The sequence below is a fragment of the Corapipo altera genome, unplaced genomic scaffold, assembly GCF_003945725.1.
Source record: "Corapipo altera isolate COAL_440 unplaced genomic scaffold, ASM394572v1 75, whole genome shotgun sequence".
Lineage (NCBI taxonomy): Eukaryota > Metazoa > Chordata > Aves > Passeriformes > Pipridae > Corapipo > Corapipo altera.
In genome coordinates, this window is record NW_020884887.1 from 8,010,890 (window position 1) to 8,025,582 (window position 14,693).

At 40.7% G+C, this 14,693-nt stretch overlaps 1 protein-coding gene across 2 annotated transcripts in view; it reads left to right on the top strand.

Moving 5' to 3' along the window:
• Window positions 1-6: 6 nt before the first annotated feature.
• RNF145 (ring finger protein 145) overlaps window positions 7-14,693 on the top strand; it is a 47,833-nt gene continuing 33,146 nt past the window's right edge. The window contains exons 1-2 of one of the 2 annotated variants that reach the window (XM_027643454.1): window positions 7-107; window positions 9,210-9,423. In XM_027643454.1, coding sequence (XP_027499255.1) covers window positions 9,240-9,423 — 184 coding nt within the window. In that variant the 5' untranslated portion in view covers window positions 7-107; window positions 9,210-9,239. Of the gene's footprint in view, window positions 108-333; window positions 352-9,209; window positions 9,424-14,693 lie in introns of those variants that run through there. The other variant, XM_027643455.1, reaches the window with a different exon arrangement.

The following is a 14,693-nucleotide window of genomic DNA, read 5'->3' on the forward strand; positions in this document are numbered from 1 at the left end:
GCCGCCGCCGCCGTCGGCGTGAGAGGCGCGGAGACACCGGGGAGCGGGAGCAAGAGGAGGGGGTGGAAGAGGAGGAGGAGGAGGCGGCGGCGACCCCGCGGGCTCAGGTGATTCCCGCGCGCGCCCCCCGCCCGCCGCTCCCGCGGCCCCTCCGCGCCCCTGCTTGTCCGTGCCCGTGCCGGGGCTCCCCGGCCTTCCCCGTGCGCAGCCCCCCCACCCCCGTTCCTCTCCCCGCCCTCCATCCCCCCCTTCCCCTCCCCGCTCCCCTCCTCCGCCGGCGCCGGGAGCCGCCGGGGTTACTGGAGTTCAGCGGGGCCGGGAGGATGCGCGGGGCCGCCCGCGGCGCCGGCGGTGAGCGCGGGAGTTGCGCCGGGCAGGAGAGAACTCTCCGCTTGGGGAGCGGGGCGGGAGGGTCTCGGGGTTCGCTGCCTGCCTGTGCGGGCCCCGGGGATGAGCTGCGGGCTCCTGCCGCCCTGACCGAGGTCCTGCCTTGGCCGGGGGGCTCCGGTGCTCCCCGCCCTCCGTGGGGTCTGTGTTTTCCCCCCGGTCCCTCGGCCGGCTGCGCATCCCCCGGTCCGTGCGCTGTCACGGGTGAGACACGGAGCGGAGCCGGGCACCCCTCCTGGAGACGGGCCCTGGAGCATATGGTCATGCTTATGTAAGGAGCAGCCTGCCCGTGGCGTGGAGAACAGGGCTTTTTCCATCTTCTCTACTTATGTCAGTCGTTTTTTTGAGACCTTCTGTAGCCTTTTAAAATAAGGTTTGTGATGAGAATTCTCATTTTTCTTCCGTGCTCGAGTAGTTCTGTGTACCAAGTACACTTGTGACAGATGGAGCTCTTAGAGGGATTCTTATCTTCTGGTTGTGCTGCCTTTTTGGGGGTGTGTGTGTGGGACCTGGTGCATAAATAACGTGGTTCGGAGAATAAAGTGGAAAAAAATGTGAATTTTTTTTGTGTAATGCACGCAAGTATCAGCAAACGAGGGAGAATATTAGATACTGGAGGCATACGATGCCACTTATTTATCAGAGAAAAGTGAGATGTGTGTAACATGTTTGACTCATAAATATTAGCCATTTGTGATCTCATTCAGTATACTTTTTTTTGAAGTCTGTAGGTGTTGCGGTATTCATTTCTTATGCAGTTTTTAATAAAAGAGTTTCTGTTAACTTGTGTTTCAGACTTGGATGCTTTTACATGTATTTCAGTTAGGGGTTTTTGTCTGTGTAGTGTGTCCGTAGAGATCAAATGTGGGAGGAGAAGAAGGAAATAATTACTCTTTGATCACTTTTGTTTGTAGGTCAATGACAATAGATTTAAATATTAAAAAAATACTGTGTTAAGGTGGGAGTTGTTAAGCTATTGCATCCGGTAACTTTGGTTTATCTGTAACCTTGGCTTAGTTTTGCCAGTTATCTTAAATACAAGCTGCCTGTGCATGAGAAACTGTATCTTTTTTTTTTGTAATTAGCTTTAATAACTGTGGCAATCAGCTCTAGTTTTTGAGTCATAATATCACTAAAGGATTCAATTAATTCATAAACTCATTATCATTAGGAAATGGTTGTCTTTGTGACCACCATTATGTGGAAGGATCATCAGAAATCTTACAGAGCGATATAAAACTGCAGCTTGTCCAAAGCACAGGATTCACCTTGTTTGTATCAGTCTTATGAAGAGCTTCTGATGTTAGAGCCACTTGATTCTGGTGGAGATATGAACTGAGCAACGTGTTGGAAGAAGTACTGGGGAATTCCTTCCTTTGGAGAGGATGGAAAGAGATCAGTATCTCACTCCCGTTCAGCAGCTGGAGTCCGTGGTGCAGATGCAGAAAGGCACATCGTGCCAGTGAGATCTGAACGAATGGGTGTGTCCTGGAAAACTGTGTAAGCCTGCCTTGTGTTTCATGTTGCACTCGAAAAAACATTCTTTGAGCTGTTTGCTAAACTTGGGTCGGTTTCCTCCTCTTCCCACAGACGTGCAGATGGCTTCTCTTCCCGTCCTCTGGAACCTGGGTGGTGGTTTTGCTCTTCTGAATCCATTTTTAGCTCCAAATGCACCTGGCAGTGTTTGATGTGGTTAGACTGGACAGTTCACCGTAGTTATGCTTTTTAAGTGCATATCCAGGTCCAGTTCCTTCAGTGTGATTCAGACACCTGAGCCTGTTTCCCTGCCCTTACAGCATCTCCTCTCATTGCAGAGAGGCCCTGCTGCTCTGTAATTAGTCATGTACTTGGGAGGAACACTCAGAAGTGGGTACTTAATCTCGTGGAGTTTTTCTGGAAGAATTCTTTGGTTCCATGTCTTGAGTTTGAACTTGTTTTAAAAGGAACTTTTCTAGATGTTTTCACCATTTGTTTGGTGTTTCTGTTACATGAGCCTGGTGCTGCAGGAAGCTAAGCTGCCTGTTTCACAGGCCTGGAAGCTGATGCTCTTTATTTACATGGCTTAAACAGATAAGGCAGCAGCAGCAATGGAAACATTATCAGTGTGGACCTAGAGAAATCTTGAAAGTCTTCTTTTATATTTTAACTTCTTACCAGTCAGGTAACTAGTTATTGGCATTGCAGATTCTAAACATAGGCTGGGTCTGTAGCTGAAATGGCTAAAAACTGTCTGAGCAACTGTGGAAGATGAAACAGATTTCATCCAGCCGTGTAACTTCATCCTGGTAACACATTTGAGTTGCAGGGTTTTTTGTGAGGCTGATGGGGTATGGCAGCTTTACTTGTGTGTCTGGTTGTCCTGTGATCCAGCTCTCGGAGGTGGGATGTCACAGGCTGCATCATCCCGGGCTGTCAGTGCTCAGTGTGCAGGTCCTCTGGGTATTCTCTCCTCTGCAGAGGCGCTTTGGGATTGCTGCCCAGATTTTCTCAGAATGTGCTGATACAAATGTGGTTAGGCAGGCTGGTAGGTGTGGGCTTGCAAACACGGCTGTGATGGCAAAAAAAAATGCTGAATAACTAGTTAATAAACCAAACCTTGGAGTGGCAAGAGCCAAAAAGGACCTCAGAGCGGTTTAGTTTGTTGATTCAATCTAGATTTTCTTCTGAAGACTTTAATTAAAGATATTATTAATTATAGTTTAATTTTAATGAATTAGACTCCTGTCTTTCAGGTGCCTAACTAAACTACAATCTTAAAATCAGGCAGCCCCTCTTAGTGTGACTGGGTTTGAACTGATCACACACAGGCAGAGTGTGGATCCTGTAGGAATCCACAGAAGGATTTTGCTGCATAACTGGTGGATCTGTTAATCTTTGTTAACACATGTTGGTCCCCGAGTTCAGCTCCCTGGTCTTACCTGCTCATTATGAAAAATAAAAGACACAGGATGTTTTACAGGCTGCCCATAAATAATATAATGCATTTGCTGTATAATTGAGAGTGGGCTGAAACTGTTCATAGTGTATAAATGTACTCAAGAAATAAATCTTTGAGGAAAATTTCACAGCTCTATGATATGTATCTTCATTTTCCTGAATTGGTTTTCTTCTCGCTCATATGAAACTTGCTAGATTTAATGAACATTGGAAATACAGATTATTTTATTATTCTCTGCAGTTAACCTTCTTTTCTCTAGTTGTTTTTGTCCTTTTTCAGTATGCCTTTAGCATGAATGCATGTTCACTGAAGTTCCTATGAACAGATAAGAGGTTGACCTAATTTGTTGTGCAGTAATATTTGGTTTTTGCAAAATATGTTCTGTATTTCTTTGGAATGGTTAACCTTAGCTGTGCCCCAGTTCACAACTGAATGAGTCTTGAGTGAGTAGGAATGTAGGAACTACTGTGTTTTCTAGGTAGAAATACCAGTTCTCCAGTTACACCACTGCAGCAGCTCTATAGCAATCTGTGTTGTCAGACCAGATGGGAAACAAAAAGAGAAATAAAAAAAATTTGTTTGTTCTTGTTAACTGCTTACATAGCAAGAGCAAGCTGTCTGTTTGCTGACCAACTCTCTCTAAACCTTTAAATTGAAGGCTAAACACTCTCTGGTTATTATTTGAAATTACTGAACTATTGTAGTGATCTACAAGAACCGACTGTTATTGGAATTGGTGACTGGCTGCCGGTGCCAGTGTTGCTGTGCAGTCTGGGGTGTTTCAGTGCTTTATCAGTGCACTCGGTATCTCGCTGATCTGACCTTCTCAGCAGAAATTTTCGAGTGCTGTCCTTGTTAGCCAGTTTGAATTGTATGGGAGCAAGATGTCTTTTCCTTCTTTGCCTCTGTCTGCATGGGAAACAGCTCTTTTGATGGGTTGGTGACTCACATACTCTGAGTTCTAGGTTTGGGTTTTTTTTCTCAGACTCGCACAGGGAAATTCTTTTCTGAGTGCGTGTCTGATAAACCTTTTCGTCCTGTTCCTTCCATTTGCTCCTCTTTTTTTCTCCCTCCCAAAATGATGACATAAAGATCTATGTCTCTGAAGAATGGATTTCTTCTGAACTTCAAATTCTTTTTGCTCCCCAGACCAGGACAGCATAAAGAAGGAGTGGTTCTGGGGAGTGAATGGGTACCACTCAGCTGTGGGTCTAATTTTAGTTTTTGAACTTTTACACTGAACTCTTCCATAGCTACAGATAGGAGTTGTAGATTTTGTGTCAGGTTTATTTTTTTTTTTCCTCTTCAAAGTCTGTCTAGCAAAGTTTACCTGACAGGAAAACAAAAGCTTTTCCCGGTGATATTTTTGGTTCCAGAATGTATAACTGAAAAATAATCTAAAGTGGAAACTAGACTACAGACCAAGTCAGCTTGTCAACAGAGACATATCTGAAGTAACTAAAATTTCATAGATGTGAGAAACAGAAGTTGAAATTGTCTCTTTTGCTTTTTAGCCAATCTTGCCAAGTGTTTTAGGTTGTAATATGGTAGGAGAATGAGCATCTTGTTCACAGGTGTGAGGCTGAATGTTGCAGGAACAAGTTTGGTTTTGAAGTTCTGATCTTGTCTGGAATTACTGTCTCCTTCTATGGTGATTTTTGATGGCAATAGTATTAGCATAACTCTTAAATTTGCAGATATTCCAGCATATTTCTGTAACTCTTTAATTAACTTCATGATTAATGCTTCCCTAAATGCAGAAACTCTGTTAATGTAATTTTGTACCTGCTTGGATAAATGGATGCAGGTTTTCTGTGGCCTCACATACTGCTTTTTACCAGGGTGTATTTTCTGCCTGTGATGTGATAGATTTATATTTATGTTGCTGCAGAAACAACAGTTACACTGGTTTAAGTGGCAGAATTCACAGCTTCAGCTGAAATTTTATGTCATGACAAAACTTCAGAAAGAAAATTCTGTCAAAGGGAAAAATGAGTGTTATCTTTGAGGGGGTATGTGTCGTGTGAACACACTCAAGGTGATCTCTTCTGCTGATGGAATGAGCTGGGACAGACTTAGGATAGTCCTTTTTTTTTGGTTTTTGGTAATTCTACTGTTTTCTTTAAAGCTGACCAGGAATATGCTTTTGACAAAATGAGTGTGTCAGGTGAGGGAGGGACTTTTGAAAAATCCTCGTTAGAAAACAAAAATGACCAAACAGTTTTGATGGGAAATTTTTAAAAGCTTGTTTTGGTCAAATAGCACAACTTAAGATGTGAAGTCTGAAGTTCTTGGTCCTGGTTTTGGCTGTGATAGTTTCTTCCTAGTGGCTGGTGCAGTGCTGAGTTTTGGATTTAGTATGAGAACTACATTGATAACACACTGATGGTTCTTTGGTGCCAAGCAGTGCTTACTATAAATCAAGGACTCCTCAGTTTCCTGTGCTCTGACAGTGACCAGGTGTGCAAGAAGCTGGGAGGAACTGGCCAGAGGGATATTCCATACCATAGAACATCATGTCCAGTATATAAACTGGGGAAATGGGCTGGGAGCCACTGATGGCTGCTCAGGGACAGGCTGGGCATCAGTCAGTGAGTGCTGAGCAATGGTATTGTGCATCATTTGTTTCTCTTGGGCTTTATTCCACTCTTTTTTAGTTGTGTTTTTGTTTGTTTATCTAGTTTTGTTTATATTTGTTTTGGTGGTTGGTTGGTTGTTTTTGTTTGTTGTTTCCCTTTCATTACAGTTGTTACCATCATTTTTATTTTATTTTAATTATTATGCTGTTCTCATGTCAATCTAAGGGTTTTACCCTTTTTCCTGATTTGCCTCTCCATCCCACTGGGAGAGGTGATGGTGAGCAGGTGGCTGTGTGATATTAGCTGCTGACTGGGGTTAAACCATGACAATCTTCCTAAGACTGTTCTTTTTCTTCTGATTTGGAACAGGGAGATGTTTGAAATCATGGGAAAAAAATTTTGAACCACAAGTTGCTTCCAAGTCCATTTTTTATCTTTGTACAACAAGTGACCTATTTTTTTTCCTTAACCTCTGAGCACCCAGCAACTCATGTCATCATCATTTATCTGAGGGTTTTAGAGGTTTAATGTTTGGTTGGGTTTTTTGCTTGTTTTTACACCAATCAAAATAATGTATTGTGGGAGCTCTTTACAATATAATGAGCTTAGAGCAGTGGACATTGTTGCTTGCCTGTATTACATTCTGTTAGAACTTGGCAGCCATTACAACTGAGGCTTTATTTAACACATCCGCATTTCTAGTGGAGTTCATTTTAAAGGGTTTCTTATTCATATTGGATGGTTTGTCAGTGACAGAAGATGCTGTGGAGCTGCAGTGGCTGCCCCTCACAGTCCATCCCTTGTGACATGATGTGGTTTTCGAAGTTTGTTTTGCTTTTGTTTTAGCAGCATTTGAAATTTAGATTGTTTTCTTAGATAATCTAAATGCTGCACTTTTTAGTTCTCTGAGTTTGTGTGTAAGAGCTTTGGAGGTAGAATTATTCAGCTTAATTTGAACCTGCTAACCCTCGGTTAACTTTCAGTATTAAGAGAAGTTGTCCGTGGGATTCTGGTTTTAGAGTAATTAGGAAAGTGAAAACAAGTGAAACTTTCCTTCTTGTCCTACATGTTTGGTTGTTGGTGATGACTGGAAAAGGTTTGACAGTTTTGAGAATGTCATTTGGAATCAGGTACTTATTGTCGCTTTGGATATTTTTGTGACAGAGTGAAAACCTGTCAGTCAGTCCCTGCCCACCCTTGTCCTGATCTACTTGGAAAAGGAATCCAGCAAAAAAACAGGAGACAGCTTAATTTCAAAGTTTTAATTAAATTTGCAGGCTTGGCAAAATAGAAAATCTGAAAAATTCCAGGACATTTTAAAATATTCTCATATGAATTGTTTAAGCTGCGTGCCCTGGTATTTCTTGTAACTCTTTGTATATAATCTGTGTAACTGCCAATTTTGTTTGTACAGTGCCATCCCTTTAAACTCCATCTTTTATTGGCATGAAATGCTGAATGCTCGGATTCTGAGGTAGCTGCTTGGGTGATAGTTTTGATTGTTCATTCTAAATATTTGTAGTCTTCTGGCAAACCTTTTAACATGTTTTGGGCAGCATTGTGAAATGCTGGTAGTGTGTGGGGTGCCCCATGTAGTGGGAAGGCGCTTCCTGTGCGAGGGGAAGGATGTGCTGCCCTTGGGGTTTGCAGAGCTGTTGCAAGAGCTCTGTAAAAAGTGTCAGCATTTACATAACTTGAAAAGTCAGACTGAGGGCTAGACAGTGGCAGCAGCAGCCCTGCAAGCTGAGGTTTATTGAGCCATATCTCAGTTTTCATCTGTTCTGACTTCTTGAGCTGAATTAATTTTGTGTCCTCGTGCCTCGACAGGTGTGAATGTGGCTGAACGTGTGCACATAAGCAGTTTGTGGTAGTGCCTAGGACATGATAACACAAATAAAACCTCACATGAGGATTGTGTGTGTGTGAGTGGGGTTGGTTTTTTTGTTCCTGTATATTTGCATGGTTTCACTTCATGCTGTACTTCCATGTTGACTTGAGGTGTAAAATTTGCACAACTGCAAAAACTTTTATAGGTTACACAAGGACAATATGAAAAAAGTCCTGTAAAACTTTATTTAAATTAAGTGCAGTTCAAGTGCAGATTTTTCTGTTTCTTTGGTCAGGATGCACTTTTTTTCTCCAATTGGCCCCCTAATAACTGGGGTTGGAGCCTTTTCTTAAATCTGAACCTCATCGGGGGGTTGATTGTGCTGCAGGTGATTTTCCTTTGAATGGCTTCTTGTGGATAAAACCTTGCTGGGTCATCCCCACCTTGGCCTTGAACACTTCAACTGCACTTCTCTAATACTGTGTCTGTTACTGGTGCTCACAAACTCAGCCTGGGGTGAATCATGTTCCTGGGATGGGCAGGTGGTGTGTGGTAAAACCAGCATATTTCCTTTAGGAACTGCTGTTAGTCTTAGGTGATAGGATGGGGAAATGGATCCTTTTGCTCTTCTTTTGTTGACTTTTAGGTGCTGTTGTGGACCAGCATTTGTTTCTGTTTTAAAAAGAAAAGTCCCCTTCATTGTTTGCACCATCCATCTTATCTGATGGCAAACTCCAAAATTAAATTACCTTCTAGTATTTGGGAGTGAGAGGAATACTGGTAGTCTTTTGTTTGTATGATTCCTTGTGGTGAATTACATTAAAATGAGTAGAAAAGTTGCATTATTGGTGCTAATCTCCAAACACACAGCCCTCAGATTCCACAGATAAATTTGTAGAGGTTAGTGAAGGCTGTAAATGATTTTTAAAAAACTGAGGTATTGGACAATTATTTCAATTTACATTGAGGAAATGAATGTAGAATGTTTTAAGGACTCTTTTAATCAGTGATTTTTTAATTTCAGAGGCACAGAAATAGTGCTAAAGTAAATGGACATAGTGTCTGAATTTTGTTAGTGTTTGATTTCTAAAGCTTACAGAGTATTTGCAGTTTAGTGCTGGTCATGTTAATGTTTATGTCTGTCGAGTACATTGGGGCCTTTTGGCTGAGCTCTTGGATGCTACATTAGTGCAAATAAGAACGAAGGTTTGTTCAGTGCACACCCTTGGACCACTTTCATGTCATTAATCTGCCCTCCCCCCCATTTAACAGTATCCCTGTGGAAAAACTGCTAGCAAATTGACCTTTATATAGCAAAAATAGAAGCTGTCCTGTTTGGATTTGAGTTTAACTCAGTTGATTCATTCAGTCGTTTGTGGCCACACAGGAAGCCCCATTCATACTATCACAAAGCCTAATGGCTGTTTGTACAGTGGGATTGATCTGATTACTCTTCTCTCTCTTGTGCTATTTACAGTCTGCTGCCAATTCACAGAAAGGGAAGAGAATGGCTGCAAAGGAGAAGTTGGAGGCAGTGTTAAACGTGGCCCTGAGGGTCCCGAGCATCATGCTGTTGGATGTCTTGTACAGATGGGATGTCAGCTCATTCTTCCAGCAGATCCAAAGAAGTAGCCTGCACAACAATCCTCTCTTCCAGTACAAGTACTTGGCCCTTAATATGCATTATGTGGGTAAGTATACATCTATTAAAGAGAAAACACCACTGTACTAAATACCCTTTTCCTTAATAAAAGATTTTTAAGAATTTGGTAATAGCATGATAATATATTGGTAACAATGAATAACATGCTAATATATTCATTACAGTTCTGCCTAAGGAACAGTTTATGTTAGCAATAAAGAAATCCTGTCCAGGGTTTTCTACTGAACTCTGCTATTTAGCCTTGACACATCAGCAGAGTAAATCTGGTGTTTGGAAACACAGTTGAGGCCCTGCAAGAGCAGCACGGTGACTTTGGCCTGATTGACTGGTGACTTTGTGTCTGACTGATGGGGAAGCTGCTGTGACATGCTGTGCAGACAAGAAGTATTATAACATTACTGGCATTAAACAAGGGAGTAGGGAAAAGGTGGCCTGGTTTGGACTAACCACAGCACCAGACATTTAGCTTTCATCTGCTGCATAGATCTGTCATTTCAGTTTTCAACCTTATGAGCCATCTGTGTGCTGTGAGTGGATTCAAGTAGGTAACAAGTCCTTGTGTTGCAGATAAATGGATAAAATTATTAACTCAGCTCAGGCAGCTGAGGTTTGAACCTTGGCCTGAAAGTCTAGCTCTGGAATGCTAAATGTGTGTTTTTAGGAGATGAAAGGATTGATGTTCTGGGACCTGCTCTCCAGGTGAGAATGTGATTCATCTGCACATGGGGTTAATTAGGGATTGGATTCAGGCTGTTGAGGTTGATAGTCAGTGAGCATCTGCTTGAACACTGCCTGGCTTGGAGAGAAATGGATAGCATATAATCTTCCCACTCTGCAGTGTTTCTTCCTTGTAGATGAGTTTGGAGGATAAAGGTGCACTGCAATCAGCTAAAGGAAACACACTCTAGTTAAGTAGTTAGAGAACTGTGGGTTTTTGAAGTAGTGTGTCCTGATTTCAGTCCTGACTGCACAATGTTGTGCATGTGACTTCTCTTTTTTTTAATCTATTAAACGTCTGCAAATTATTTACTGCATTAAAAATATGTGCAGCTTTCTTTGTTATGGCTGCACTATACTTGTGCTGGGATTACAATGTACTTGCAGTGCTAAAATTTGGTGTCACAGTTCTGTGCCCTTTTCCTGTGTCTGTGGGAGGACATCTTTGGTGCTGGAATGTGACCCAGGACCAGGTGACATGTAACTACAACTGGCTTTCCCATGCACTTGTATAAGCACATGTACCTTTGAGGAATCAGTTTCTCAGATCAGATTCTAATACAGAACCAGCAGTTGTGCAGTAGGTTTTCAAGATGTCAGTGGGTAATTTCCAGCTGTCACGTAGCCCATCTTTATAGTCATTTGATAATCTTACCCTCACTGAAGTATGTTGAGACACACCAACAGAAAGTGCTACAGAGAGGGTGAGTATTGTTACCAAAGTATTTCTTACCTAAATGCTATTTTAGTACTAAATCAGTGGATTCTTATTTTGCTTCTTGTACAAGGGGTGCTTTTGTGCTGGTGCACAATCACTCAGCAGTTCTTTCACTTTTGCTTTTATGATACTGAGTATCTGTACTTTTCTACCTGGTAGTTACTGAGTAAGAAGAGCTTCTAAATTGTCAAAAGAGTTACCTGTTTTAAAAGATTTTCAGACAGTTTTTAGTGACAAAACTTTGCTGGTACTTTTCAAATAAAATCGATTTGTTTCAATCCCTTGGTTGTTTTTTTTATTTTTATAAGCTTTGTCAGGGTAAGTCAGGGCTAAATCAATTTGCATGCCTACATGACATTTTATATAAATTTAGTTGCTTCAGTTTACAGTATAACATTAATTAAAATGACGTATCAAAATATATAAATTGGATTTGTAAGGAAAACAAAGTACTTTTCCACCAGTTTGGGGAATTAAACTTCTTTGAAGATACGTTGGGGAAAATTAACTGCCAGTGTATAATTTAAATAACAATTTACTGTCGATGTGTTTCAACATGCTAATCTGTTTTATTTAGGAAAAAAATCCTCTGTTCATATTTGCAGTTAGGAAACACAGTATCAGCAAAAGCTGTGGCAGCTTTGCAATATCAAACAATCACTGAATTTCCCATATAGACAGTGTAAGATACTGTCTCGTAGAAGTGCTTCCAGCAGCTGAGGAAATTGGGTGCATCTATCTCAAGCAGGTGCACAAGGAACAATTTGATTAGAGAGCTATAAAAATTAATAAACTCTACCAATCTTGATATAGTGAACCTTTTCCTGGAACTAAGGAGGCAGAGTTGGAAGCTTGCTCAGAACTGGGGGTTACAGGAGTATCTTTTCTGTTTTAATGCATTAAATGAAGTGATGTATTTTACAGTGTTATTCACATTCCAGTTAACACTACTGGGAGTATAATAAAAGCCTCTAGGATGCAATTTGTTCTTTGAATCAACTTTTCCCTTTCATATCTTTCCATGAAACAGCCCTTATCTGCTTTAGTGGAGGAAAATATTCAGTCCTGATAACTGCTCAACAGCAAGTTCAGCTGCAAGATGCATAAAGCAAAGCAATGCAAACAGAAGAGAGAAAGTTCTGGTTAGAATTGGTGAATGTAAGAAAAGTAATTGCAAAGTAATTTTGTTTATAAACTTTGTCAGGTGGCACTGTGGTTACTGTTTAGGCAGGTGTGAAAGGCCTGCCTTAGTCTTCAATGTGCACTGGTGTATAAAGTTTGTGTTCTGTTGTTTTATTTTATAATACTGTTTTCCTGCATATGAATTACCTTATAGAATTACCACTAAAATTGTTTTTCACTTGTGAAAACTTTCCTAGGTTTGAGTCTGTTTAAAAAGACAAATATCAAACTTATTTAAACAACAATTTTGGAATGTCTCTGGCAGAAAAATTTTTGTTCTACGTACATGGAAATTCATGCTTGTTGGTCACAGGGTTGCCTCAAGCTTAAAACTTGGTTGATCCAACCCAGTTCTGGAAATATTTTTGGTACATCTTACAGAAGACTTGCCAGATGATATATTGAACACTTAATTTAAAATTGCTAGAGATGCTTTGAATGAAATTGCTTTTAGTTTGCTATTTCTATTGGCTGTCTGTAAAAACAGGCAAGAATTGGTTAAAATGGGATTGCAGCGAAAATTTACGTGCACATGCAGATGCTATACAATTAGAAATTATATTTAAAAGAGGAAAAAATTCTTTTGCCCTATGAAAGGAGTGACATGGAAGGTTTGGTTCTATAATCTGGCCTCTTTAAATACAATAAAATATGTACATGCACATATATTTTTCTCTTTTCTTCTAAGATTATTGAAAAAAACCCTGAATCATTTGTCTTATTTGCAAATATCATCTGTGAGCATTCTGTGGTTTTTCCTGGAGTGTTCAGGAGTGTCTGGTCGATGATACTACAGTCCCAGGACTCTCTCCCAAATACTCCAAGTCATCCTATTTAGCTGTTTTGGTAACCCATCCAGACAGGCTGAGGAGTAGAGTGTGATAACGTGGCACTTGGGCTGTATAACCAGATATAATTCTGACAGTTGATATTCTGTCTGTTACCTCCTACACCAATCGGGGGGAAGGAAGCTTAAAAAGCAAACCAATTTTTTTGACCACAACTACTGTAGGTATAATGTGGTTTCACTAAGATTTTGTTGAAATAATTTTGTATAAATTTAAAGTAGCCTGTTGTTCATGAAAGACCTGTGCTAACAAAAATGGCTTTTATCTCAAACCTCTGTGTAGGGTAGACTAGCACTTACTGCTTCTGTGTTTTCTTCTGTGCTGTAGAGTAGCTCTGAGAAAACAGATACTTCTTTTTTTATTCCTTTGATGAAGAAAGTGGAAACAGTTGAAACCACGTAATTTCCTCCTGTGAAGGGCAAAGCAATACTGTTTGTGCTAACTGGTAAATACTCTGAGCTGGATGGAAAGAGAAGAGTCATGAGCTTAACCTGTAATTAGTCAGACTTGGAATTTATGTCACTGTCATGCTAGGGACACAGAACTGCACTAAATACAGGGTTTTTCTTACTTAAGAGTAAAAATAGAGCAGTTTTCTATCTCAAACTGTATTTGTTATGACAAAAAAAAACTCTCAGGGAAAAAAAGGTAAGGAAACTATTTAAATATTTGGAATAGGTGGAAGGTGTGTCACAACCCTGTTTGTAATCAGTTTCTTGAACCGTGTGGTTAATACCTTAATCTGTTGGTCACATCACTTGCTAGGTGTGAACTCCTTGTTCTGAATGCTGCCTTTACCAAGGGGCTTGAGGGAGGAGAAACCTCCTGAACTTCCTGCCTTGGGTGTTTGCTGACTGCACACTTTGGTCTGCTTGCTGTTCTTTAAGCTCTTGTGCTTTAAGTAGAAGATCTTTTGTTTGCATTGCTTTCTTGTGTTGCCTTCTAAGAGGAAAGGTATGGTACATTGGTACAAACACAGTAAGAGGTGCCAAGTGAAGCTTCAGTGTGAGAAGAAAGAAGCTGGTTCATTACAGAAACAAATTTCCTAAAACGTGAGAAGAGGATATGACTAAATGTGTAAATGCAGTTAATGCATACAAAGATGAGGTGCTGCTCAGGTTCAGCATCTCTGGGTTTGCTGTCCCATGTCTTCTGTCTCTCTCCTGCCAACACCATTTAGATAAATGGGTAGTAGAACTATTTTCTGAGTGTTACTATTTTATTTTAAACTGTAGCTATTTTTAACCAAATGCGATTTTATGACGTGGACTTGGTCTTCATTTCTTAAAATAATTACTTACGTCCTCTCATTTTCTTTTTGGGTAAAATGCAGTTCATGCTGCAGTTGGTGGACACGGAAGGAGGCAGAGTGTGCTGTGCTCAAAATCCAACACATCCTTTTCTCATTTTCCAACTCGAGGCTGCCGATTCCTGTACTGTTCCCTTAGTGCTGTAGGCTTTTCCTAAGCAGTTTTCTCAGCATGTGTATACTTTCAGGTAGCTTTTCTGTATAAAGCTGGTATTTCTTTTTGGCAACTCACATCACTTCTTATTTAAAATAAAAGGAAGCCACTAGCAGTCTTCTCGAAAGGAGATGCTTAAAATTTTTGACTCTGGGTACCAGCCTCATGACAGCATGGCAGTTTGTCCTAGTGATTTAGGATACATTGTGGCTTTTTATATTTTTATACTTCCACTTCTGTATTCTTTTCCACTTCTCTGGAAGATCTCCATGCTTGCCGTTAGTCCCAGAGCTCTAATCATTAGCTGTGTTGTCTTATAGAAACAGCCTCTGAATCATATGGCAGAACTAGAACCAAAAGTCTATTTTAC